Source organism: Cyphellophora attinorum (genome assembly GCF_001299255.1).
Source record: "Cyphellophora attinorum strain CBS 131958 chromosome Unknown Contig9, whole genome shotgun sequence".
NCBI classification, from domain to species: domain Eukaryota; kingdom Fungi; phylum Ascomycota; class Eurotiomycetes; order Chaetothyriales; family Cyphellophoraceae; genus Cyphellophora; species Cyphellophora attinorum.
This window is the reverse complement of record NW_017253237.1, coordinates 921,541-943,252: the sequence shown is the minus strand read 5'-3', so window position 1 is coordinate 943,252 and position 21,712 is coordinate 921,541. Positions and strand designations below refer to the sequence as shown.

Here is a 21,712-nt window from a genome sequence, read left to right as displayed (position 1 = left end):
GGCAGACTTGGGTGACGCGATGCGTGCCTTCCCGGCTTTAATCCGAGGCCCTAATTCCGGGCGTGCCATCTGGCCCCACCGGCGTCCTTTTAGGCAACCTTGGAACGCGGTCAATCGCGTTGCCTTGTTTGCAAAGCCCTACACCCGTTATCGGTGCCGGCACCATCCAACTCCGCAAAAGTGCAACCAACGCCGTTGAATGCGAGCCACGCCTGATACTGTTCAGGAAGCTCTAGCAGGGTCCAAGAGACACGACAAGCAGAATAAAGATGATCGGCTCATGACTGTGGTAGCTGGTGTGGAAGAGGCGATTGTGTTATGGGCTTCGACCCCTACTGGCCAACATGCCTGGCCACAATCAACACAACAATTGTTCCCGCAACGGCCATACTTCCCGAGAGATTCGATGAGATTTATCAAGCTCTGACGCAGCAACGATGTATGCCGCTGTCACAGATGAGCAAAAGTAAATTTAGCAGAAATGATCTGGTCAACTCTTCCGACTATCGACAGGGATCTGTGTTCTTCGACTTCGGCCGATCGTTCTCTGATAATGGGACTCAGGCTCTGGCGTTCGAGCCTAACTCGCGAACACAGCTGCTGATCGGCATCCACGACTCGTCAAGCTTGGGACAAGAGGATGAGACCAACCTTGACACCGCATTGGAGGCATTGAGAACATTTGCAGCAGCTCGTCAGAGAGATGTAGTTTGCATCTTGCTGGCGTTTGGAACGAATGTAGCCGAGTCCCGTAGTGGAATCGCCGTGTTCCAGGACTCGGCCTCCGAGAGTATTGAGGCTGGCCTACAACATGCCTACAGTCTCTGGAGCAAGCAGGTCTGCAGAATTGCAGATGGACTATCTCCGGCGACACTCTTCACTCCCGCCAATTCCGAGACGTCGAATGCTGTTCCGCCCAACGAAGACGTGCCTCGGGACGCAGACATCAACACCGGAAAACGCCGATACACTATTGTTCTCGGCTTGTTGAACCTCTACACTGGGGCTTGGCCAGATGCTCTGAGACGCCTATCAGAAGGCATAACATTGGCGCGAGAGGCAGGAGATCCAATGTGGCAAGCTCGTGCCATAGAATCGCTCGTACTATGTATGGCTTTTCTTGTGTGGCAGGGAAGCAGCTTTGATCTCCCAAGCGTGTGTGAGCAAGCTTATAGCACATCTCAGCTCATGTCTAAATCTATCTTCGCAAGGGCAGCAAGTCTGAATGGTTCAACACAGCCGAAGACAAACGCAGCTCTGTCATCTGCTCAACAATGGCTCAAGTATGCCCCAGTGCTGCTCGAGGCAGTGCTCGGGGTCTACGAGCACGTTGCTAGCTTTGCTGAAGAAGATATCCCATATATTGCCTTGACACAGTCGCGAATACGGACGCTGAATCTGCTTGCGTTTGCCTCTCGATCACACCATGACACGCTCATCGAAGATCTGGACAAGTTCCTTTTGGAAAAGCAGCTTCCTTCTTCGCTTGGAGTGATGCCGTCTAGCGCAGGAATCGACATAGCAAATCAACTGTCTGCGGCTCTTCCAACATCAGAGGAAGCTCTGCTTACAAGTGACGGAGTAGCAGCGACTCTCGCTGCTGTCAGCTGCCTATCTGCGACAGGTGTCGGCCGAAGACAAGCATTCATGCTCCGTGGACTTTTGCAAGGCTTGGTACCAGCGATCAGCAAAGCTAGGACAGCTGGTGCAGCCGAGGCTAGCGTCCACCATGCATCGACGCCTGCTGCTGATTCCCCGCGGCAGTCGAATGTTCGCGTAAGCATGGGGCTTCGTTCTCTTGCATTGACCACGGCAAGATCGTATGGGTCACTCGTATCCTCATCCGATGACTCTGGTCAGTCTCCAATACTTACGAAATCCATGATCGAACAAAATCTGGTAGCATGGTGCGGAGAGCACACTGGAGGGGATCTGCCACTCAAGACAGATATCCTGCTCCTTTGCATCGCCCTTTGTGAAAGTGTTGGTGACATTGCGGGATCATCACAGCTGGTTTCTGCACTGTTGCGGCTTTCAGTGATCAATCCTTTGGTCTCATTGAACTCCGAACCGGCAAAGCTCGTAATCTCTGCGAATGAACAAGGTCGTCTTTTAGATCGCTTGAAGCGCTGGTCAGAAAATGCCGAGAGTACAGGAGTGCCAATTTCGACACTATCGTGGGACGATTTCCTTGTGCGTGATATCCAAGTTGTCCAGCAGGGCAGCAGGCCACCTCTACTGTCGCACGCACCAAATGAACTATCGCTCGTTGATGAAGCGTCTGGTCCTCAAGTCCGGGATCCTTTCATTTTCAACCCGTTCGCACGGAGCACAACGGTGCAGGCCGCGCCAGTCGTTGCAGCAGACGAGACGGTCGTGTTTTCAGTACAGCTGCAGAACCCTCTCGAGGTTCCGGTGGACGTGTCCGACATCAGGCTGGCGGCCGAGGGGTGTCAGTTCACGCCAACACGACATAGTGTTGTGCTTGGGCCGTTGTCTTCTCAGATCTTCACCCTCACGGGAGTAGCTTCAGAAGCAGGAACGCTCAAGATCACAGGATGTAAGGCGACTGTTGAAGGCTGCCAAATGCAAACATTTCCAACGATGAAGGCCAAGTGGCTGCCACCACTGAAGGTCAAGCAGCAGATGAGCCGTTCAAACCAGATGGAGAATCGTAAGAAGTTCTCGCAAGAAGAGATGAAAGTGGCGGATCCTTTCGTACTGGAACTGACAGTCATTCAGCGGCAGCCTGAGCTTGAAGTCGCCTCAATGTCTTTGACACAAACATCGCTCATGCTGCTGGAAGGCGAGAAGCGCACATTCTCACTTAGTGTCAGAAATACTAGTGAGATGATTCCAGCCAATCTCGTGCTACTGACATCCAACGACAACATCTCCCGTGGCCTGCGGGAGTCCCTCAGCAGGAAAGACCTCATGGCTGTAGACACGTACGAGGTTCAGCATCAGCTGAAACACAGACAAGCATTACAAATTAGTAATACAGCACAGCAGCAGAACCAGATTGACGCGAAGGAGACCAAGGAATACGAGGTAGACCTCTTTGGAAGAGCGGGCTTGTCAGAAGCGTCTGTGCACGTCGACTTCGCTCACCTGGGTGCACACCTGGCAGACATCAAGCAGACATTCTACACCAGACAAATTCGCTGCCCACTGGCTTTGACGGTCAACGGCAGCATTGAGGTCGTTCGATGCAACGTCTTGTCTGTGCAGGGCGAGCTGCCATCTGACATCCAGAAGCACAGCAAACCTGGCCATAGCGAGCATGTAAATGGTACAAGTTGGTCATCAGCACCCGATGGAGTGTGCATGCTCTCGCTAGACCTACGCAACGTGTGGCCGCAGCCATTGACGGTCGAATTGCAGTCACTGTTTGATCTCGAGGCCACCCCTATTTCAGAGCAAAACACCTACACAGCCATTGAGACAATTCAGCCAGGCCACGTTTCTCGTGTCATCCTGGTCATCCCACGCCTGTTCGTGGAAAATGCCTTCGCACCTATACTCAACCTCGACGCCAAAAAGCAGTTCGTTGTCGATACCTCGACCATGAGGCCAGAGGCAGAAGCAGCAATGCGCGAGAACTTTTGGTATCGTGAAGAGCTCTTGAAGCACATCACGGGGACGTGGAAAGAGGAAAAGAGTGGTCGCCAGGGTGAGATCGACCTCAGGAAAGGCATCAGGCTGAACCTCAATGCTCGCATGATCGATGTGTTGCGAGTCGAACATGTCGAGATCTCCTATTCGCTAATCGCTGATTCCGAGGACTCCACAGAAAATGCGCTCCGGAAACTCAGCGTTGCACATTATCAGCTACAGATCGAGAGCTTCGCCACGCTACATGTCAAGGTGCGGAATCGCTCGAATGAACGCCTTTCCCTGCTTCTGCGCCTCCAGCCATGTCTCCGAGACCAGCCTCACAATATTGCGTTGGACCTGTCGCGGCGTCTTGCATGGTCTGGCGTCCTCCAGCAGGTCCTGCATCCGCCTCTCGACCCTGGAGAAGAGCGAGAAGCTAAACTCGGTTTGCTCGTACTCGCTGCAGGACTATATGAGGTCAGTGCGACGGTGGAAGAGGTCAAGCCGCGCTCGAAGGCATCGACTCCGACCAGGATCAGGCTTGAGCTCGCCGCAGATCGGCGGATCTGGCATGCGCGAATGCCGTGTCTGATCGATGCGGTAAAAGCGATAGCATAATCGGACTCGACCCAACAAGTTGCATGTTGAGTTTCATATAACATTCAACACCAGATCCACGACCTGCAGGAAGTAGTCTCGATCCGTATCGACCTTCGCCAACCCCAAACCCAACATCAGCGCCCTGCTTTCCGTCGGTGTTTTGGTCGTGATGGCGTGTGCAATTTGTGAGGCGAACAGCTGGCCCATCATCTCGCGCTCGGAGCCGCCGGCGCCAAGCAGCGTGCGTGGTGCGAAGCGTGCTGATGGGAGGAGTGCGTCGTCCTCGGACCTGATTGTTTGAAAGTACGGGTCGGAGTCGGTTGGGTTGTCGCTCAGGAGGGGGACGGTGACCTTGGTTGTGGTGTCAGCTTAGTCACGAAACACTCGCTGAATGCATCAGATACATGGAGTAAGCAGAAGTAGAACGAACCCATTGAGCCAGTCTGCCGTTTTGTGTAATTGTGATCATGATCTTGTCGGCGAAGGAGATTGACATGACGTCGGTTTTGATGCCGTCAATGTTGGCGGCTGCCTGTCTGGTGGGCGCCGCAAACGGGACTGATCCTTCTTCGTCCATGACCACCGAACTTCTTCCAGCCTACGACTTCTTGGAGCTTATGTCGTCGAGGGACACTTTGTGTGCCGCGCAATAGAAGGTTATCGACCGTGCTTGCCTTTTTTGCCTGAACGCCTTCTTTCCCCGCATCAAAAGTTCAGAACGCGTCCCATTTTCTCCAAATCGCGAGAAATATATTTAGAGACCTACATACCCTGTGCCCACTGCCACGTATCGCAAATCACTTTGAGAGCCCAGCCAGATGGCTCCTGGCACCCCTGACGCGACGGCAGGCAGGAAGCGCCGCGCCGATGCTGCCTCCCTAACCTCTCGCGGCGGCGGACCCAAGCGCTTCAAGCCCGAGATCGCCGTCCAAAGACCACCACCGACAAACACCAGCAGTAACAACGCGAACGAGATTAACGTCGCTAATTTCGTCAAAGCGCGAGAATTCGAGATCAATGCAATCGAACGCAACATGAAGGCTATGCGCAAGACCCTGTCTTCACGGGCTTTTCAGCAGCTGCCAAGGCATATGCGGCGGCGGACGGCTAGTCATAATGTGAAGAAGGTGCCGAAGCGGTCGAGGCGGCGAGCGGTGCGAGAGGTGAGTTCTCTGCATCGAGGTCTTACAGTGGGACTGTGTGCTGATGAGTGAACGCTGACGCAGTGTGGGTAATGTAGATGAGGGACGACAACACGCCGACCGTGAGCAAGCGAGCGAAGACTCCAACCAGAAAGATGCGACTAAGGCTAGAGACGGCGAGAGGATTACAGAGGGCGAATCAGCGGGCGAAGGTGGCAAGGCGGAAGAAGAAAGAGAAGGAGGAGAGCGAGCAGTCTGCAAAACCGAAGCCGAAGCCGAAGAACAAGGACAAAGACCAAGACCCAGAGAAGCAAGTCTCGATCGCACGAATACCCAAGATTAAGAAGAACACCCTCGCAAAGCCGCCGACGGCAACATCGAAATACAAGCGGAGACAGGTCAACAAGACATGGCTGCCGACACATCTTTGGCATGCTAAGCGAGCGCATATGACACGGCCAACGGAGCCGTTGTGGCGGCTAGCGATACCCTTGCGGCCGACTGAGAAATCGTATAGACCGACCCATTATGCATCGAATTCAAGGGGCTGTGTGGCGTGGGATATGAGCTATATGTCGACTGTGGCTTGTGTTGGTACTGAGCATACGTTGATGAATATGCTCGTGGCGCTGAAATTCGGGGCTGATAAGAATTCCGGAAGACTGAGACGGTGGAAGGCTGGAACACGATTTGCAGAGGGCTTTGTGCACACTGTTGAGAAAGGGAGGCTGCTTGGGCCTGCGACTGTGCTATGGGCGCCCGGCTCGGAGAAGCCTTCTCAAGGTTTGGAAGAGCCAGATGCGCAAGCGAAGGATGAGACGAAATCGAAACGGCAGAAGGTCAAACTGGACCGGAAGCTTCTGGTACAGGTGCATCCCTCGATCTTCAAAGAGTTCTGGATCGAGCTCCTCCGAGCAGCCAAGATGCAGAAGCCGCAGGTACTGGTCGAGGATCTCAGATTCGAGATCGGAAGCATACAGGTTATGGGTCCCGCATCGAAAGAGGCATTGTTGGCTGTATTGCGGCAACGGCATGAGCCAACAGAGGAGGACATCGCGCTCAAGACCTGGAAATCGCTTGCTGGACTGAGTAATCCGGCCTCACTCCCACAACGAGCTGTCTTGTCATTTGACATAATTGATCCGCGACTCGATCATCCCCCGAAGCAGATCAAGATGCCCACTGATCAGGTCAGCATCGATCGTCTCAACGAAATGCTTGCAGAATGGCCCATGGACGAAGCCCGTTCGACCATGAATCTAATGTCGTACAAGGCACGATGGCTCACCTCCACGAAACTGCCCTCTCAGAAAGCCATCAACCGACGCCAAGCCGCCGCGGGACCAGGACAACCGATCGCTGTCATCGAGAAAGACCCAGCGATCCCCATAATCCTGATCGCCCATCGACCCGCCAGCACCGTCCCAAACACTCAAGGCTCATGGACCGTCCTCCTACCCTGGTGCGCCGTCGACGCCGTCTGGCGCAGCCTACAGTACTGCCCCATATCCACTGGCCGAACTCCGCGTTTTGGCGGTCTCGAGCAGACACGACAAATCGCATTCGAGCAGTCGACGCCCTGGTTCCCAGCGGATATGCCGGGGACCGAGGCGGGCAAAGCTTGGGAGCGGACAGAGAGTGAGAAGAGGTTCGACAAATGGGTTCGGCGGCCGCCCAGCCGGCGTCTGAGGTGGGACTTGGTGGATATTGGTTTGGGAAGGCTGGGTGAGTTGGGGAGGGGTTGGGCTTGTGATTGGGAGTATTTGTTCAAGGATACGAAGGCGAAGGCGGAGGCGGAGTCGTCGACTGCCGATCCGACCGCGCCGCCTGAGGCTGTGGCTGCTAAGGACAGCGACGTTGAGATGACGGAGCAGCCAGCCGAGCGGTCTCGTCGGAGAAACACTTCTTCTCCGGAGACTTCGCCTGAACCGGAAGACAAGGTGAAGACAACGCCGGAACCTGACGTTGACTATATTCAACTCACACCGGACAAGGCTGCAACGTTGCTGAAACCGCGAAAATTCAAGAGCAAGTCAAAGGCCGAATCTGATGATACTCCAGCCATAGCGACAGTGCGCATCCGCTTGCTCACAAAAGGCACTCCGGAAGCAGGCGCACGAGTATACCGTCTCCCCAAGCTTCCTCTTCCGCCAAAGCCCGACGCAGGAATGGCACCGCCAACGACGAAATCGCCTATTCGACCAGCGACAGAGGGCAGCGGCAGGGACGACAGCAGCAGCAATCCTTCTGGCTCACTACCTGCCTCAGCCGAAGTCCACACCTCGACCCTCCCCGCCGCCATATCTTCTTCTGCGGATCTACCACCAGGCGCACAGCCGCCGCCCCCATCCCCATCCTCCGCCTTCTCCAGCCTCCCCCAACAACCCAAGTCATCATCCCCATCTACCCTCCGCGAGAAATGGCTCTCCCTCGTCCCACCATCCCTCTACACCTCTTCCGCCAAAACCCCCAGCAGAAACTCAACGCTCCAACCCTCATCGAAAAAGCCTCAGCCCAACGACACCAACCCACACCACGTCCACTCGTTGAGGAAGGAAGAGCACAATCTTTCCCTCATCAACGTCTTCCCGCTGCGCGCACCACAGGAAATTATCGATAAGATGAATACCTACCCCTCGGACGCCCAGGTCGCGGAGCACGAAGCACGGATGCGGTTGGAGGAGTTGTTGAAGAACGATGCGGTAGAAATGAGCAAAGACGGAAAAACCGTAAAGTGGGATGCCGCGAAAGGGCTGGTGGAGTGTCCGGATAAGGAGGACCTGGTTGGGTTCGTGACGAGTGGGGGTTATAATCTTGTGGAGGGGAGGGGGACGGGAGTTGCGGGGGTTTGGGTGCAGCGGGTGAGGCAGGGTTGGGCTGAAGAGGACAAGGAGACGTCTGCTGCGGATAATGCTCAAAGCGACCCGAGCACAAGCGCAACAAGCGGTTCAGGTGGACCAAGTGGATTGAGTGGTTCCGCGCCGACCGGGAGTAGTGGTAAGAAAGGGCACTCGAGTCAGAGCAAAGGAGCCGAAAAGCAGAATGGGAAGCCGAAGAGCAGCAACGACGGCTCTGTCAGTGCCGCGGCTATACAAAGAGAGCGCCAGATCAAAGAGCGGACCCTCTGCATCGTCCGTAATGCTGGCAGCGGCGTTGGGCGATTGGGATGGTGGGAGGTCTGCGAGTGAAGATAAGACGGCTTGGACATGTGCTTCGTTAGCTAATCAAGACCTCCTCCTGCACTCGCCGCAGGCAAAAGGTCGCCCACCCGCAAGTCTCGGCTTACGATCCAAGCGCCTGATGGTTTCAACCTCCGATAGTATGCCCTCTCCAACTTCACCTTCCTGAAATCGCGTTTCTCGTACCATTCCAGTGCGGAAGTGTTGGATTCCCAGACGTGCGCGTAGATCGCCGTGATACTGTATTTGAGGAGGTGTGCCGGGTCGGACAGGACGGCTGCGAGAAGTCGGCTGGCGAAGCCCTGCTCTCGATAGGGTGCCAGGATGCACAGGGCGCGGATGTACAGGTGGCTGCCGGATTTGCCTTCGAGACACGCTGGGAGTTGATGCGTACCGAGATGGGCCGCTGGGCTGGCTGCCTCTGCTGTGGCGCTAGCATTTAAGGGTGGTTCTGACTCTGGCTGGGACCGGATGACCCGACAGGTGATCCACCCCACTGGCTTCCGGTCGTGGGCGAGCACGACGTGGGTGAAGTCGACGACGTCTGGGTCGGAGATGGCCTCGGTGTAGAATTTGGGGGAGTAGGCGATAGGTAGGATTGAAGCGGTGAGTTGTTTGAGGGCGGGGATGTGGGATGGGTCGATGCGGGTTATGGTGAAGGGTTGCGGCGTGGCTCGCGATTGTGGTGGCGAGAATATGCTGGGATGGTGGGTTGGTTGAGGTGTCGGCTGTGGTTCTGCTTCTGCATTGTGTGGTGGATGAGAGGATGATGACTGGTGAGGGCTGGGCTTGGCGAGAAGAGAAGAAGTTGGTTTTGAGGCTGTTTTTGTAGGTGGCCAATGTGCGTCGTGGGTGCTGGCTGGTATTACTATGCTACTTGAATTCATCGGTATTGTTGCTAATGACTGGTGTGGTATCGTAATGGTGGGAGGCTGCTTGCTGAAGTAGCTGAAGAGCGTAGGCTGGGCCATGTCTGTTGTTGTCTCTAAGGAGTTGCTGAGTGAGGATTCGTTCTCATGCGTTGTGGCTGTCGTGATGGTCCCTTGACGCGTGTTTCAGGTCGACCTATGACTACTTGACGTTCTTGGTGTCCTCAATCGCGTGTTGAAGAACTTCAGGACGTGTCTTGGAAAATGATCGTCAATCCATGTGGAGTCCTCCGGATATGGATCGCGGGCGGTTCCGCAGGGGCCTACATTAGCGCCCCTGCAGTGCCGCGGACTTTTGGTGGGTTAGTACAATTGTCCAAATTAGATACATGAGCACATGAGGTCACGCACAGAGGCCGCCCCAGATCATTTTATAGTAGAATACAAAGATAGCGCGAGCGGCGATGGCGGAAGAGTCGTCAAGCGGTCTGGAGGACTTTAAAGTCTCCCCAGAAGACCAGACCGAAGCCGTGAGGCCCGCCCAGGACGTGGTGGTCGAGAAATGCAAGCTAACATGACAGGCACTATACCTATGCGCGACCGCACTCGATACAATCATACACGACATCCTCTTGGACGTGCATCAGGATGAGAAGGTCGCTCGCATGCACACAGCCTACGTCGAACTCGAGGACAAAGCTACCAAACTTGGACGAAACGTGGCTCAAGAACAGTTTGAGGACCAGCCCGCCGAACCACGAGAGCCGATCGAGACAAAAGCTGCCATACTCGACACAGGCAAGGCACAATTGACCGGAAACCCGATGAAGACGGTCAAGCACATCCGATGCCCCAACTGCAGACTACGCCGCCTACTATACCCCAGGGTCGGCTTCAATTCACGACCGGTGCCCGACGTGACAGAGCAATACTGCAAAGAAGAGCCAATGATAATCGTAGACAAGCATGATGTCCATGGTCAGCGGAAGAAGGGTGTCAAGGTCAAGGGACAAGCTAAGGGCAAGAACAAGAAGAAGAACGATCCTCCTTCACCAGCATCCGAGGCCTCAGAACCTGTTACACCGATCTCATCCATGCCAGACTCATTCGAGTTCAGAGAAATCGAGTATCCAGCAGCCAAGTGTCCCAACCGGACTTCCCACCTCGGCGACCACTGGAAAGCTGTCAACATATTCGCGACTCACCTGAATGGAGCTTGCTACCTGCAGAAGAATCGTGCGGCCGGCAGAGAAGCCAACGCCAAGATTGCAGGCACTCCGAGAGATAGTAGAGCCAACTCACCCAAAGCTCCGGCGACGAATGGCGTGAAACGGAAAGCGGTCGATGAGGAGAATGCGCCGCCGCTGAAGAAGAAGAAAACCAACGACCTTAAGAAGGGTCCTAAGGGAGCTGTCGGTGCACCGAGCAAGCTTCGAGAGTCTTCAATCAATGTGGATGACAAGATCGATGAAAGTCCGATTAAGAGTGAGCCGAACGGAGATTCGATACAGGTCACGTCCAAGATGCGCGATGGAAGCAACGAACCACCTATAAAGCTGAAACTCACGGGGCTGAATAAGGACAAGAAGGCTGGGAAGCTGGGCAAGAAAGCGGACAAGTAGATGGACTGTAAATCACGAATCTTGCCAGTCAGGGCGGGCTCTGTCACTAAAGTTTCGATTGACGAAGATTTGGCGGTATGATTAGCATTGGGCAGGCGCATACAACGGGATCGAATCCAGGGTAGGAGCGATCCGGAAATCCTGTGCCACTGTTTCAAGGCAATGGCATCATGAAGTCGTACCAGGCGGCCTCCATGTGATGAAAACGGAGCACCACATCAGCATTGTTCATTCTGTCGTCGACCCCTCTCGTTCTCACACCTGCAGCGAAGACGTTTTCGCATCTGACCTCCAGCAGCCCCGAAGTCCGCCTGAAGGAAGAACTGACAACCAAAATACATGATGTGTGAGAGCAGGAGAGCGCCAGGATTGAGACACTGGTCAGCCTGAGCTCCCTCAGTCGTACCTTACTTACAGATCGCGCGTCACGCACAGTGAATGGCTCTCTTAGCGCAAAGGAAGGCATCCACTGTCGCGCTGGGAATTCTACGACTTTTACATATCCTCGCAACTTCCGGCAGATCTCGATCTTACCTTCCAACACCATCACCTTCCCTCGTTGATTCCCTCATCGGAGTTTTTCTACTCCGGCCAGCGATACAAGAACGGCCTGTCGTCATGGAAATGAATGTGAGTTCACTCCGCTGCCGAATGTGACCGCGACTCGTGGAGTGTACTGACTCGACGAGCAGAGCGACGAAGAGGCGGATCTGAAAGAGTCGGTTCTGGAAGACGCCATTACAAGGCAGCAACATTGGGATGCACAATGCAAGTTTGGCGACGATGCTGATCTCGACCTCGAGATTGAGAGGTCCGACGAGCATTTTTGGGCTTATAAGTTCTGCAGTCCGGGATGGCCAAGCAATGATTCGAAAGTTGAGTATGCAGGGCCTGATCTCAGGAAGATTGCGGACGTGACTGCGAGACTCATGCCACGATACCTCTACCGGGTCACACATCCAAGGTCTCAGGGTGTGAATGAGGAGGGTCTCTACCGGTCTGGTAGTGTGAAGGCAGGCCTCGGATTGACCAACTTCTTTGATGTCAACAAAGACTGTGAGCACATCAAATCCACGCTCACGATGCATTTACGGAAGCAGCATACCCCGAGCCCCTGGATCTCTTTCTCGGATTCGATCGTGGCCACTCTTGCAAGAGCTCTTCGTTTCCAGCAACGGAAGAAGACAAAGCCAGAGGACATTCGAATCCATGTCATCGACACCATGAACATCAGAAGGCTGGCTCTAGGAGTCAATGGCCGCGCAATAGCGTTCGGCTATCGAGCACTCGGTCATAACTCGTCTAAAGATACGATGGTCCGTGGGTCACTTCCTGGCGAGTACCTTTTCTGGAACGTGTTGAACGTCGATGCTAGCACTGTTTCTCTCAGCGGATTCCTTTGTCCTTGGCTGACCAAGGACAATGTACGAAGTCCGGGACTTCTCGAGCTGATTCCACAACTCACAGTGCAGCCGAGGGCGAAGGGGTCGAAGAAGCTTGCGAAGCCAGATCCAGCGACAACTAAATCTAGGCAAGCCTCGCAACTCCTTGACAAACTATATGGTTCCGAGACGGTCATCAGAAAGCGGATTGCCGTCGAGAAAGTACGGGACCATCAAAAGCTGGTTGGTGGTCTGAAGCTGGACTTTCGTCTGCCGGTCCTTCTGGCGCTTCTATCCATGCATACCAAATCATACCACAATGAGGGTATTGTGGAGGCGATGTGCCAGGTCTACGAAGGTGAGTTTAGCCAGTGATCATTATCAACAGCTAACCATCCTCAGGCGCCTCGGAAGTTGAGAACTTTGAGTTCGCGTCCACCGGTGCGGCTGGAGAATTGCGAATAGATGTGGAAAAGTTCGAGGAGCTCGGCGTCATGGTATATTTGGCTCTGAAGGGCAAGCATGCTGTGCGTGGTGGTAAGGTCGACGACCTGCGGAGAAATCTTTCCAGAATCGACGGCGTTTGGGTCAACACCACCCATGAGATGCTCAAGCACCATTGTTTTCTCTTCCAATACCTCGATGCCGCACTTGACACAATCACGCAGCATGTCATAACGACTCCCGTTTCTATACCAACGATCACATCTGCATCATCGTCGATCCTCAGTACGTCGGATGCCATGGATGCGACCTTGACGTCCGAGTTTACACAACCAGGAGACCTGCGGAAGCGCAAGCACAAGATCACACAGGAAGCGGAATTGCAACGATTCAAGTATTTCAGAGACGACAAAGGTCGCAAGTACGCCGTTAGGGATTACAAGATCTACTTAAGTACGATAGCAGCATGGGAGCAATTTTCAGGAGGGACGGAGCCGAAAGCCAACGAGACCCTCATAGAGGTAGCTGTGAGAGGCATGCAGAACATTGCAGCGGTGGCAGGGAGTGGCCAACGACCGCCAAAATGTCCTTGATGCCGACGGCAACTCCATCCCGGGGACACTCCGCACAGCATCATCGGGCAAAGGTCCGGAGAGGCGGAGCCCCATATCATGGTTTGTCGCTTTGAATACAAATGAAGAGATATGATTGGACAACGTAGACGACGGCCTTCGGCCACTTGAGCGCTTTGCTCCGACTTTCTTGAATATGTTGATCTATGTAATGATATAGAACTGATTGAGTCTCTCAACAGCCCAACGTGACGATGTTCCGACAACACAGCTCACCACCTTGCCTCGCAAAATTCTAGTAGACTGGCCTAGAGCGCCGCCACAACCAACAACATGCCCGAGATCAAGATCTCCATATCAGAGATCTCTCGCCACAACAAAGAAGACGACTGCTGGATCGTCGTCGACAACGTGGTATGGAACATCACCGCCTTTGCGCCGTCTCACCCAGGCGGTCCCGACATAATATACCACTATGCCGGTCGGGACGCTAGCGTCGCGTATGACGAGATCCACGCCCCATCTATCATATCTAACGGCCTGCCTGCCAACGCTCGAAAGGGCGTGCTCGATGAGGCGACCATAACCGAGGAATGGAAAAATCAGCAGGAGCAGCGACAGCGACAAGATCGTCACATCTCCCCCAGTACATCAAAAGCCACTACCATCAATCCATCTAAGCCGCCCTTATCTTCAATAATCAACCTCCGCGACTTCGAACTTGCCGCTAAAGCCACCGCCACGCCCAAAACATGGGCCTTTTACTCATCCGCCTCCGACGACGTCATTACGCGAGACCTCAACAACTCTTTACTCACACGCATCCTCCTCCGGCCGCGTGTGATGCGCCGTGTCAGCCAAATTACGACAACCACGCGCGCCCCATTCCCTGGAATTGATTTCGAGAGTTCTTTCCCACTGTTCATCTCGCCTGCCGCGATGGCCCGCCTGATCCACCCGGACGGGGAGCTAGCCATTGCACGGGCATGTAAGACCAAAGGAATCGTGCAGTGTATCAGCAACAATGCGTCCTACACTGCCGCCGACATCGTCAGCCAGCCTGAAGTCAGAGACCAGCCATTTATCTTCCAGCTATACGTGAATCGCAATCGGACTGAGTCAGAGAAGCTCATCGCCAAGATCTGCGCCCTCCCAAACATTAAGGGCGTAATGGTCACAACCGACGCGGCGGCAGCAGGAAAGCGCGAGGCAGATGAGCGAGTCAAAGCAGACGAGAGCGTGAAGAACCCCATGATGGGTGCCGGAGGCGCCGCAAAGAACGACAGCAAAGGTGGCGGCTACGGTCGCCTAATGGGCGACTTCATCGATCCCAACCTCAACTGGGAGGACATCTCATGGCTGCGTGCAAACCTCAAAGACCTACCACTGTTCCTCAAGGGAGTAATGAGCGCAGACGACGTCCTCCTAGCCCTCCAACACGGCTGCGAGGGCGTCGTGCTGAGTAATCACGGAGGGAGGAATCTGGATACTTCGCCGCCAGCGATACTGGTGTTGCTGGAAGTCTGGAAACGGTTTCCGCATGTCATCACGCAGCACCACCCCCACAGCCCCGCTGTGCGGTCGGGGCAGAATAAGGCGTTCAGTGTTCTGATTGACGGTGGAGTCAGGCGCGGTACGGACATCTTGAAGGCGGTATGTTTGGGTGCGACGGCCGTTGGGGTGGGCAGGCCGGCGTTGTTCGCGACGGGGTATGGTCAGGAGGGTGTCGAGCATATGATCGATATATTGAAGGATGAGTTCGAGGTGGCGATGCGCAATTCGGGGATCACGAGGGTGGGGGATGTTGGGCCGGAGTATGTCAACACTGGGGATATCGACAGGCTAGTGGCTACGGGCCCGGGCCATTCATATGCGGTTGGGTGGAGGGAGAGGGGCAGTAAGTTGTAGGTCGGTGGCGCCATGAAGCTTGTCGAGCGCGGAGAGCCGATAGAGACGACTGTACTTCGCATGACGAAGATGATTATAGATTCTTCCTTCAAGGGATCTGGCTTAGAGCTCAATCACCTTGCTGTTCTCGCAAAATGTGTCATCTGCACTCTTGAGAGCTATCTTAATTCTATCGAAGATATTCTGTTCCTGGCCCGACGGCTTCCTGTATTCTAGTCGATCTTTTTTTTGGTCATAATATCACCCAAACGCCCCGTTCATCACCAAACAGTCATCAGCATCACGTCCCATACCGAACGATCAGCAATCCGGCACACTGACCGGAATATTCAGCGGCACACTCGTCGCCAACCCACTCAGACTAGTCTCCTTGAATTCATCCTTCATTCCCTTGGCAGTCACCCGCATCGCCCTGATCGCATCATCCAAGCTCACCTTGTGCTGCCCAATATCCCCATTAAGCGCAAGATTAGCGGCAGTAAGAGCCTTGACCGCTCCAAGCGCATTCCTCTCGATACAAGGAGCCTGCACTAGCCCGCCGATCGGATCACAGGTAAGTCCCAAATTATGCTCGATACCGATCTCAGCTGCTTGTTCGATCGCTTCAGGACCAGCGCCCATACAGCAGCGTAGGCGCCCGCAGCCATGGAGCACGCGACGCCCACTTCGGCCATGCAGCCGCCCTCAGCGGCGGAGATGGTGGCGCCGCGCTTGAATAGTGATGCTATCGCAGCGGCTGTGAGGAGGAAGATCGGGACGTCGCGCTCAGGGTCGTCGGAGACGAACTCGACGATGTATTTGAGCACGGCGGGGATGATGCCGGCTGCGCCATTGGTCGGTGCTGTTACGACGCGGCCGCCTGCCGCATTGGTCTCGTTCACCGCGATGGCGTAGACTGTGAGGTAGTCCATGGCGGGAAGGGTGGCGCTACGGACGGGAGATACTGATATGGGGTGTATTGGTGAGCCGTGGACGACTGGTGGAGTTCGGCGGCCGAGACCCATGCCTCGACGTCTTACTGCTGGTGTCTTTGCCGATGCGGTCGTGGGCTCGATGGCAGTTGAAGAATTGCCGACGGGCAGAGCGTGGACTTCTGTGTTCTGTAGCAGTTGCGGCGGCTGTGTATGCTCTGGATATAGTCCTCGAGTCAGCTTCCTATACAGTCCGGGAGCACGTCTGCGCAGCTTGAGTGAGCCGGGCAGGATCGGCGCAGATGCAGACACGCCTTCGCGAATGCTGTCATCCATGACTTCCCAGATCCGGAACAGCTTGTCGAATATCTCAGTCTCTGTCATCCCGAGAGCTTTTTCGTTTTCGAACATCAATTGGGCGATGGTAAGGTTGTGCTGGTTACATAGCGCAAGCAGATGATTGGCATTGCGGAATAGGAGGGGTGCGGGATATGGACCACTTGAGCTACCGTCGAAAGAACCAACGTTGAGGTCGTCCGGTTTTCTTGTCACAAGACTGGACTGACCGGTCGAAGTGGCATCCGGGAAATCGTATCCTGCTCCACTCCTTCGTTCTTCTGAGGCTTCGGATTTCTTGATTGCTTTATAGTATAGATTCTCGCGCAAATCAGCAGGATGATGACTTGTCGAGGTCTGTGACTCGTTCTTCGCAGCATGGTTTGCTTGGGTGGTCATGCCTGAGTTCACGACAAACCCACCGCCGATGCTGAAGAGGTCGTTACTTGCGAGCGGATCGCCATTCTCATCAAAGACCGTCAGTCTGAGACCGTTCGAATGCTGAGGCAGCTTCTTCGTCCATTCCCACACAAAATCCTTGTCATAAATGAAATCGACCTCCTGCACTGCCTCTCCTGCTCCAAGTCGGAGTTTCTTGCTGGTCTTGATCTCGTTGAAGCGGACAGGAACATAGGCCGTGTCCACTGACTCGACGTTTGCGCCCTCCAAGCCCAACAGCAGAGCGCTAGGCGTCATGTGGCCCTCGCCCGTCAATGCCAGACTGCCATAAATAGCGATCCGAATCTTTCGCACTTTAGTGAGCAGGCCAAGATCTGCCAATTCTGTGACGAAGATGTTTCCAGCTCGCATTGGACCAACAGTATGAGAGGACGAAGGGCCTATACCTATGGAGAAGAGATCGAATGCTGAGATTATGGCATGCTCTGAATCGCCTGGTGGTACGTCGTCCGGCTGAGCATGTTGGACTTCGATGGGTTCCTGACACAGCCCGGAACGTGTGCTGAAAGTCCGACAATGACGCTCGGACCTGTATGACTTACGTTTTGTGGGCACGACTGCTTGACGTGCATCGTGAGATTGCAGCTGGGCATTATTGCGTATTGCAGAGACTGCTCTGGAGAGCAAGCTCGTCTGTATGATGCCATGACAAGACGCCACAGTTCGCCGCCCGAGTCGTGAGACGGCCCACATAGCGGCGGTGGGCTAGGACAGTTGAATGGCGGGAGAGGATCGTCTACGAGGAGGAGGCTCTTTTTTGTTGAACTCCCTGCCAACGCCTTAGTACATGGCAGCCGTGATTGGCTCAATTTTGACGTTGAGAGGCATCATGGCAACCAATGTAGATACTGAAGATCCAGACATTCGCAGGGCATGTCTGAGGAAGCTCTTTACGCAGCCTGAAATCACCCGTGAAGCATCAGCGGTCAAAGCTTGCAATTTAAAGCAGGACTAAATGTCCGAACAAGGCAAACAGTCGCCTGGTTCCTGAAAAGTGGGCCTTGCGTGGGGGCAACGGGAGCCTTTGGCGTCTTAGTGTCTGACTGGTAGTCATCGTCTCCTTCCCGAACATTGACGTCTGATTCAGCATGTCCTTCCCTTCGAGCTCTTCAAGTATCTTGGACACTTTGCCTCGTGAACTACTCTTTCACGTTCTAGCGCGCGCCCCAGATGCGGAGGCACTATACAATGTGGCACTTACTTGTCGAACTTTGTACAGCATCGTCGCAGAAGTCAAGACGCGCCTACTTCACAACATCACTCGTCGCATTGATGCTCGAGTCATAGACATTGCTTTCACGGCAGCAGATGCGAGATTTCCCGATGGATGGCTGCGCTCATGGTTGCCTCCCAAGCGGAACCTCACAGTCGAAGATCTGGACCGAGGATGCGACACTAAGCCAACGCCGTCACAATGGAGCATCAAAGTGCTCCTCGCTATGGAAGAAACGCACAACGCTGTCGAGGCTGTCGTCAAAGAAATGGTTTGCGAGAAGTATTTGACGCTAAATTTCCAAGATGCTCCGATGACCGACTCGGAAATCTGCCGTTTTCAACATGTTCTCTATCGTGCCCAGATCATCTGCGTGATGCATGAACTTTACCCCATTCGATACCACTGGCAAAGGCATACGTTCCGCAATTTTTACTCGCGCTATAATTTCATGGAGAATGAACAACTCGCCTGCGTTTGGGAGATGCTGAGAAGAGTAGTCCACGATGGTACGTAGACAAGTGGCTACTGGAGACAATCGACGCTGACATGTGGCTGTCCCCAGCTATTCACAGGCTTTGCGCCCTTGACCCAGTATGGGCCCGCTATGTACAGGTGGTTGACATCGAGCAGATCGCAGACAGTCGACTCGAGTTCTTCACGATGAAAGGCCTTCCCTTCATACAGGCTTTGATTTCTGCTTCCACCAGACGGGACCTCACTACACTGCTCGGGCCAGACCCACGTCTTTCACGCACCGATATGAGATTGAGCAGCCTCATCAGAGACACTATATCTCTTGGACCCTATAATGGGACCCTTGATATCACATATCATGGTCAATACGATGGTATCGTGGCATTCGAGTGGGACGATGACGCACAGCAAGTAGTACAAAAGCCGCTGTTCCAGGACATCGACCGTGGGCCGACAGCCACATGGACATGGGCCCACCCTGATGCTGATGCGCGACCGCACAGCCGCCCTTGTGAATCGCAGCACACGCACCTGAGGAGAGAGGGTTACCTACTCTGGGACTGGTCGAGGTGCAAAGATGTGTGGCTACAAGAGCCCTTCGATGGCCTTCCAGGTGGATCTGCCTCAGTGCAACATGATTCGCCACTACAGGGGTGGTTCTGGGACGAGGTAGTGAAGGACAGGGACAGGCTGGCTATGTCCCGCTATCGGCTGGGCTTACGAGGTGTTCCCAGGTCCGAGGAAGTCATGACCATGGTCGAGCAGAACGTGTTGGAACACGCCAGCTATGATATGGCGATCGAGCTTTCCCCTGCATCATAAGAGAGCCGTTGGTAGCAGGCATATAGGATGAAGCAATGCAGTCCTGGTTTCTCGCTTGTCGTTCCGCTATCTTGTACCCAGACTTTTGATAGTGCAACCTCGGATATCGTCTATGCCAAGCGTGCCAAACAAAAAGAGAGTCTGAGGCTCGAAGAGCATGTGCTCGCAAGAAAGCATGAATCAGGCAGTCCACCTCGTTAGTCGGACATGTGCAATTTTTGAGATCCGAGAAAGTGGAGCCGCACAATGAGACCAATATCAACGACATCAACGCTACTATGGCTTTCCAAGAAGTTCGCGTGCTAATATCGCTGTAGCCTAGACACTTGTAGGTACTTACGAACGGTCGAGCTAGATGCTCTGATGCGTATACTTTGCGAGATACGATGCGGCCGTTATCGATGCACTGTTTTGGGCCGTGAGATTCGACCAGATTGATATCAAATCTGCACGAGTCACACTGCGAGCTGTGATAGCTCTTAAATAGAAGCGTGAACGAAGCGTAGACGGAGGGGGATATACTAGAAACTGTACTGGGGGTTTTCGAACGACATGGCCTCGATCAAAGACCTCGTGCAAGACACTTTGCACAAAATAGCACAACGATTTCGAGAAGCTGAGAGCTCGACACAGCTGTGTACCACCGTCGTTCTCATTATCACGATCTACATTCTCACCACCAAGATGTCTCGCATCCTCAGCCACGCCAAGACCGGTCTATACCACGCAACAGAAACGCTCAGCATTCCACTACAATCGGGCTCCTCCACCACCCTCTCATCCCTAGTCCAATCCGTCCTCTCGCCCTGTAAGCTCAACCCCCTCCTCTTCAACGGCGACGCCCAAACCGCCGCCACTCAGTTCCTGTCCCACAACATCCTCGTCCACTACAAACGACACATCTTCGAGCAAGAAGACCCAGCCTACGCAGGACAATTTGCTGTTGACTTCGTGGTCCGCCCTCCACCGTCATCCGCCAAACCCAATGAGCCTCCTCCGGAGGATCTCCCACCGCGCACGACCTTCTTCACCGCCCCCGAATGGTCCACCTTCAGCACCGGCAGCACCGATACCACACCCATGCTCGTCGTCCTACATGGCCTCAGTGGGGGCTCGCACGAGCTGTACCTGCGTGCTTTTCTGGAGCCGCTTGTCTCTCCCCTCACCTCTTCCGCCAAGCCCCTCAATGCCCCTGACCCCGCCTGGGAAGCCTGCGTCCTGACCTCCCGCGGCTGCGCACACACCACCCTCTCCACGCCCATCCTCTACACGCCCGCGCCACCTGGGATATCCGGCAAGTTGTCAAGTGGTTGCGGGGCATCTACCCGAACCGCCCGCTGTTTGGAGTGGGATTTTCGTTAGGTGGCAACATCCTGGTGAACTACCTGGGCGAGGAGGGCGAGAAGTGTGAGCTAGCTGCCGCGGTAGTTGTCAGCAGCGTGTGGAACCTGGAAGTCAGCGCGCTGGCATTGGCGCGGAGCTGGTGGGGCACGAATATCTATCTGCGTGCTTTGGGATCAAGCATGAAGAGGTTGTTTGCGCGGCATGAGCATATGATTAAGCAGGTGCCAGGGATAGACGTGGAGAAGGTCCGGACTTTGCGATACTTGAATGAGTTTGACCGCTATGTTCAGTGCGCGACCTGGGGCTACCCCTCCGAAGCGGCTTACTACCGCGACGCCAGCAGCGTGGACGCTATGCTCGGTGTGCGTATTCCACTGCTGGCGATCCATGCTCTCGACGATCCCGTGGTGTGTGATGAGGTGTTGCCGTACGAGGAGATCAAGCTACGCCGTATGTCGTGCTCTGCACGACGAGCTTGGGCGGGCACTTGGGGTGGTTTGAGACTGGTGGTGGACGGTGGTTTGTGAAGCCGGTGAGTCCAGTCGTTGTTTTTCTCAGACTCGACGACGATTTTGCTGACTTGTTGGACCGGACAGTCATCTGCATTCCTCCAGAAGATGGCGAAGGAGGTGAAGCTAGATCAGCTTTCGCGGACGGAGCTGGGATGGCTGAAGGGTAAGGCGTTGCCTGGTCAGCGGGACCCACTGAAGCCAGTGTTTGATTCGACAAGGCGAAAGCTGCACTTTCCGGGTCGTGATGTCGCGCAGTGATGATCATCGCTCGGCTCGGTGGCGCCCAAGTAGAGAATAACGCCACGCTGTCCACGAGTGACAGG

General features: G+C 54.6%; 10 protein-coding genes across 10 annotated transcripts; 7 read left to right on the top strand and 3 right to left on the bottom strand.

The window, feature by feature from the left end:
- Positions 1–318: 318 nt before the first annotated feature.
- AB675_9378 (Transport protein particle subunit) lies at positions 319–4,215 on the top strand (the record flags this gene model as incomplete). Its single annotated transcript, XM_018149905.1, has 1 exon — positions 319–4,215. One exon carries the CDS (start codon positions 319–321, stop codon positions 4,213–4,215), a length of 3,897 nt encoding a protein of 1,298 aa, XP_018001396.1.
- Positions 4,216–4,248: 33 nt separating this feature from the next.
- On the bottom strand, positions 4,249–4,774 carry AB675_9377 (uncharacterized protein; the record flags this gene model as incomplete). Its single annotated transcript, XM_018149904.1, has 2 exons — positions 4,249–4,548; positions 4,628–4,774. The coding sequence occupies 2 exons, from the start codon at positions 4,772–4,774 to the stop codon at positions 4,249–4,251; spliced, it is 447 nt and encodes a 148-aa protein (XP_018001560.1).
- Positions 4,775–5,015: 241 nt separating this feature from the next.
- On the top strand, positions 5,016–8,527 carry AB675_9376 (Ribonucleases P/MRP protein subunit pop1; the record flags this gene model as incomplete). Its single annotated transcript, XM_018149903.1, has 2 exons — positions 5,016–5,360; positions 5,438–8,527. 2 exons carry the CDS (start codon positions 5,016–5,018, stop codon positions 8,525–8,527), a joined length of 3,435 nt encoding a protein of 1,144 aa, XP_018001349.1.
- A 32-nt stretch (positions 8,528–8,559) lies between these two features.
- AB675_9375 (uncharacterized protein) lies at positions 8,560–9,489 on the bottom strand (the record flags this gene model as incomplete). The annotated part of the gene is made up of 1 exon (XM_018149902.1): positions 8,560–9,489. The coding sequence occupies one exon, from the start codon at positions 9,487–9,489 to the stop codon at positions 8,560–8,562; it is 930 nt and encodes a 309-aa protein (XP_018001445.1).
- A 362-nt stretch (positions 9,490–9,851) lies between these two features.
- AB675_9374 (uncharacterized protein) lies at positions 9,852–11,009 on the top strand (the record flags this gene model as incomplete). Its single annotated transcript, XM_018149901.1, has 2 exons — positions 9,852–9,917; positions 9,969–11,009. The coding sequence occupies 2 exons, from the start codon at positions 9,852–9,854 to the stop codon at positions 11,007–11,009; spliced, it is 1,107 nt and encodes a 368-aa protein (XP_018001617.1).
- Positions 11,010–11,627: 618 nt separating this feature from the next.
- AB675_9373 (uncharacterized protein) lies at positions 11,628–13,428 on the top strand (the record flags this gene model as incomplete). The annotated part of the gene is made up of 3 exons (XM_018149900.1): positions 11,628–11,639; positions 11,702–12,749; positions 12,794–13,428. The coding sequence occupies 3 exons, from the start codon at positions 11,628–11,630 to the stop codon at positions 13,426–13,428; spliced, it is 1,695 nt and encodes a 564-aa protein (XP_018001392.1).
- A 312-nt stretch (positions 13,429–13,740) lies between these two features.
- On the top strand, positions 13,741–15,315 carry AB675_9372 (Cytochrome b2, mitochondrial; the record flags this gene model as incomplete). The annotated part of the gene is made up of 1 exon (XM_018149899.1): positions 13,741–15,315. The coding sequence occupies one exon, from the start codon at positions 13,741–13,743 to the stop codon at positions 15,313–15,315; it is 1,575 nt and encodes a 524-aa protein (XP_018001568.1).
- Positions 15,316–15,615: 300 nt separating this feature from the next.
- AB675_9371 (L-serine dehydratase) lies at positions 15,616–17,593 on the bottom strand (the record flags this gene model as incomplete). The annotated part of the gene is made up of 3 exons (XM_018149898.1): positions 15,616–15,840; positions 15,894–17,501; positions 17,564–17,593. 3 exons carry the CDS (start codon positions 17,591–17,593, stop codon positions 15,616–15,618), a joined length of 1,863 nt encoding a protein of 620 aa, XP_018001711.1.
- A 516-nt stretch (positions 17,594–18,109) lies between these two features.
- AB675_9370 (uncharacterized protein) lies at positions 18,110–19,533 on the top strand (the record flags this gene model as incomplete). The annotated part of the gene is made up of 2 exons (XM_018149897.1): positions 18,110–18,743; positions 18,800–19,533. 2 exons carry the CDS (start codon positions 18,110–18,112, stop codon positions 19,531–19,533), a joined length of 1,368 nt encoding a protein of 455 aa, XP_018001454.1.
- Positions 19,534–20,085: 552 nt separating this feature from the next.
- AB675_9369 (putative esterase) lies at positions 20,086–21,556 on the top strand (the record flags this gene model as incomplete). The annotated part of the gene is made up of 3 exons (XM_018149895.1): positions 20,086–20,842; positions 20,896–21,327; positions 21,474–21,556. 3 exons carry the CDS (start codon positions 20,086–20,088, stop codon positions 21,554–21,556), a joined length of 1,272 nt encoding a protein of 423 aa, XP_018001425.1.
- Positions 21,557–21,712: the final 156 nt, after the last annotated feature.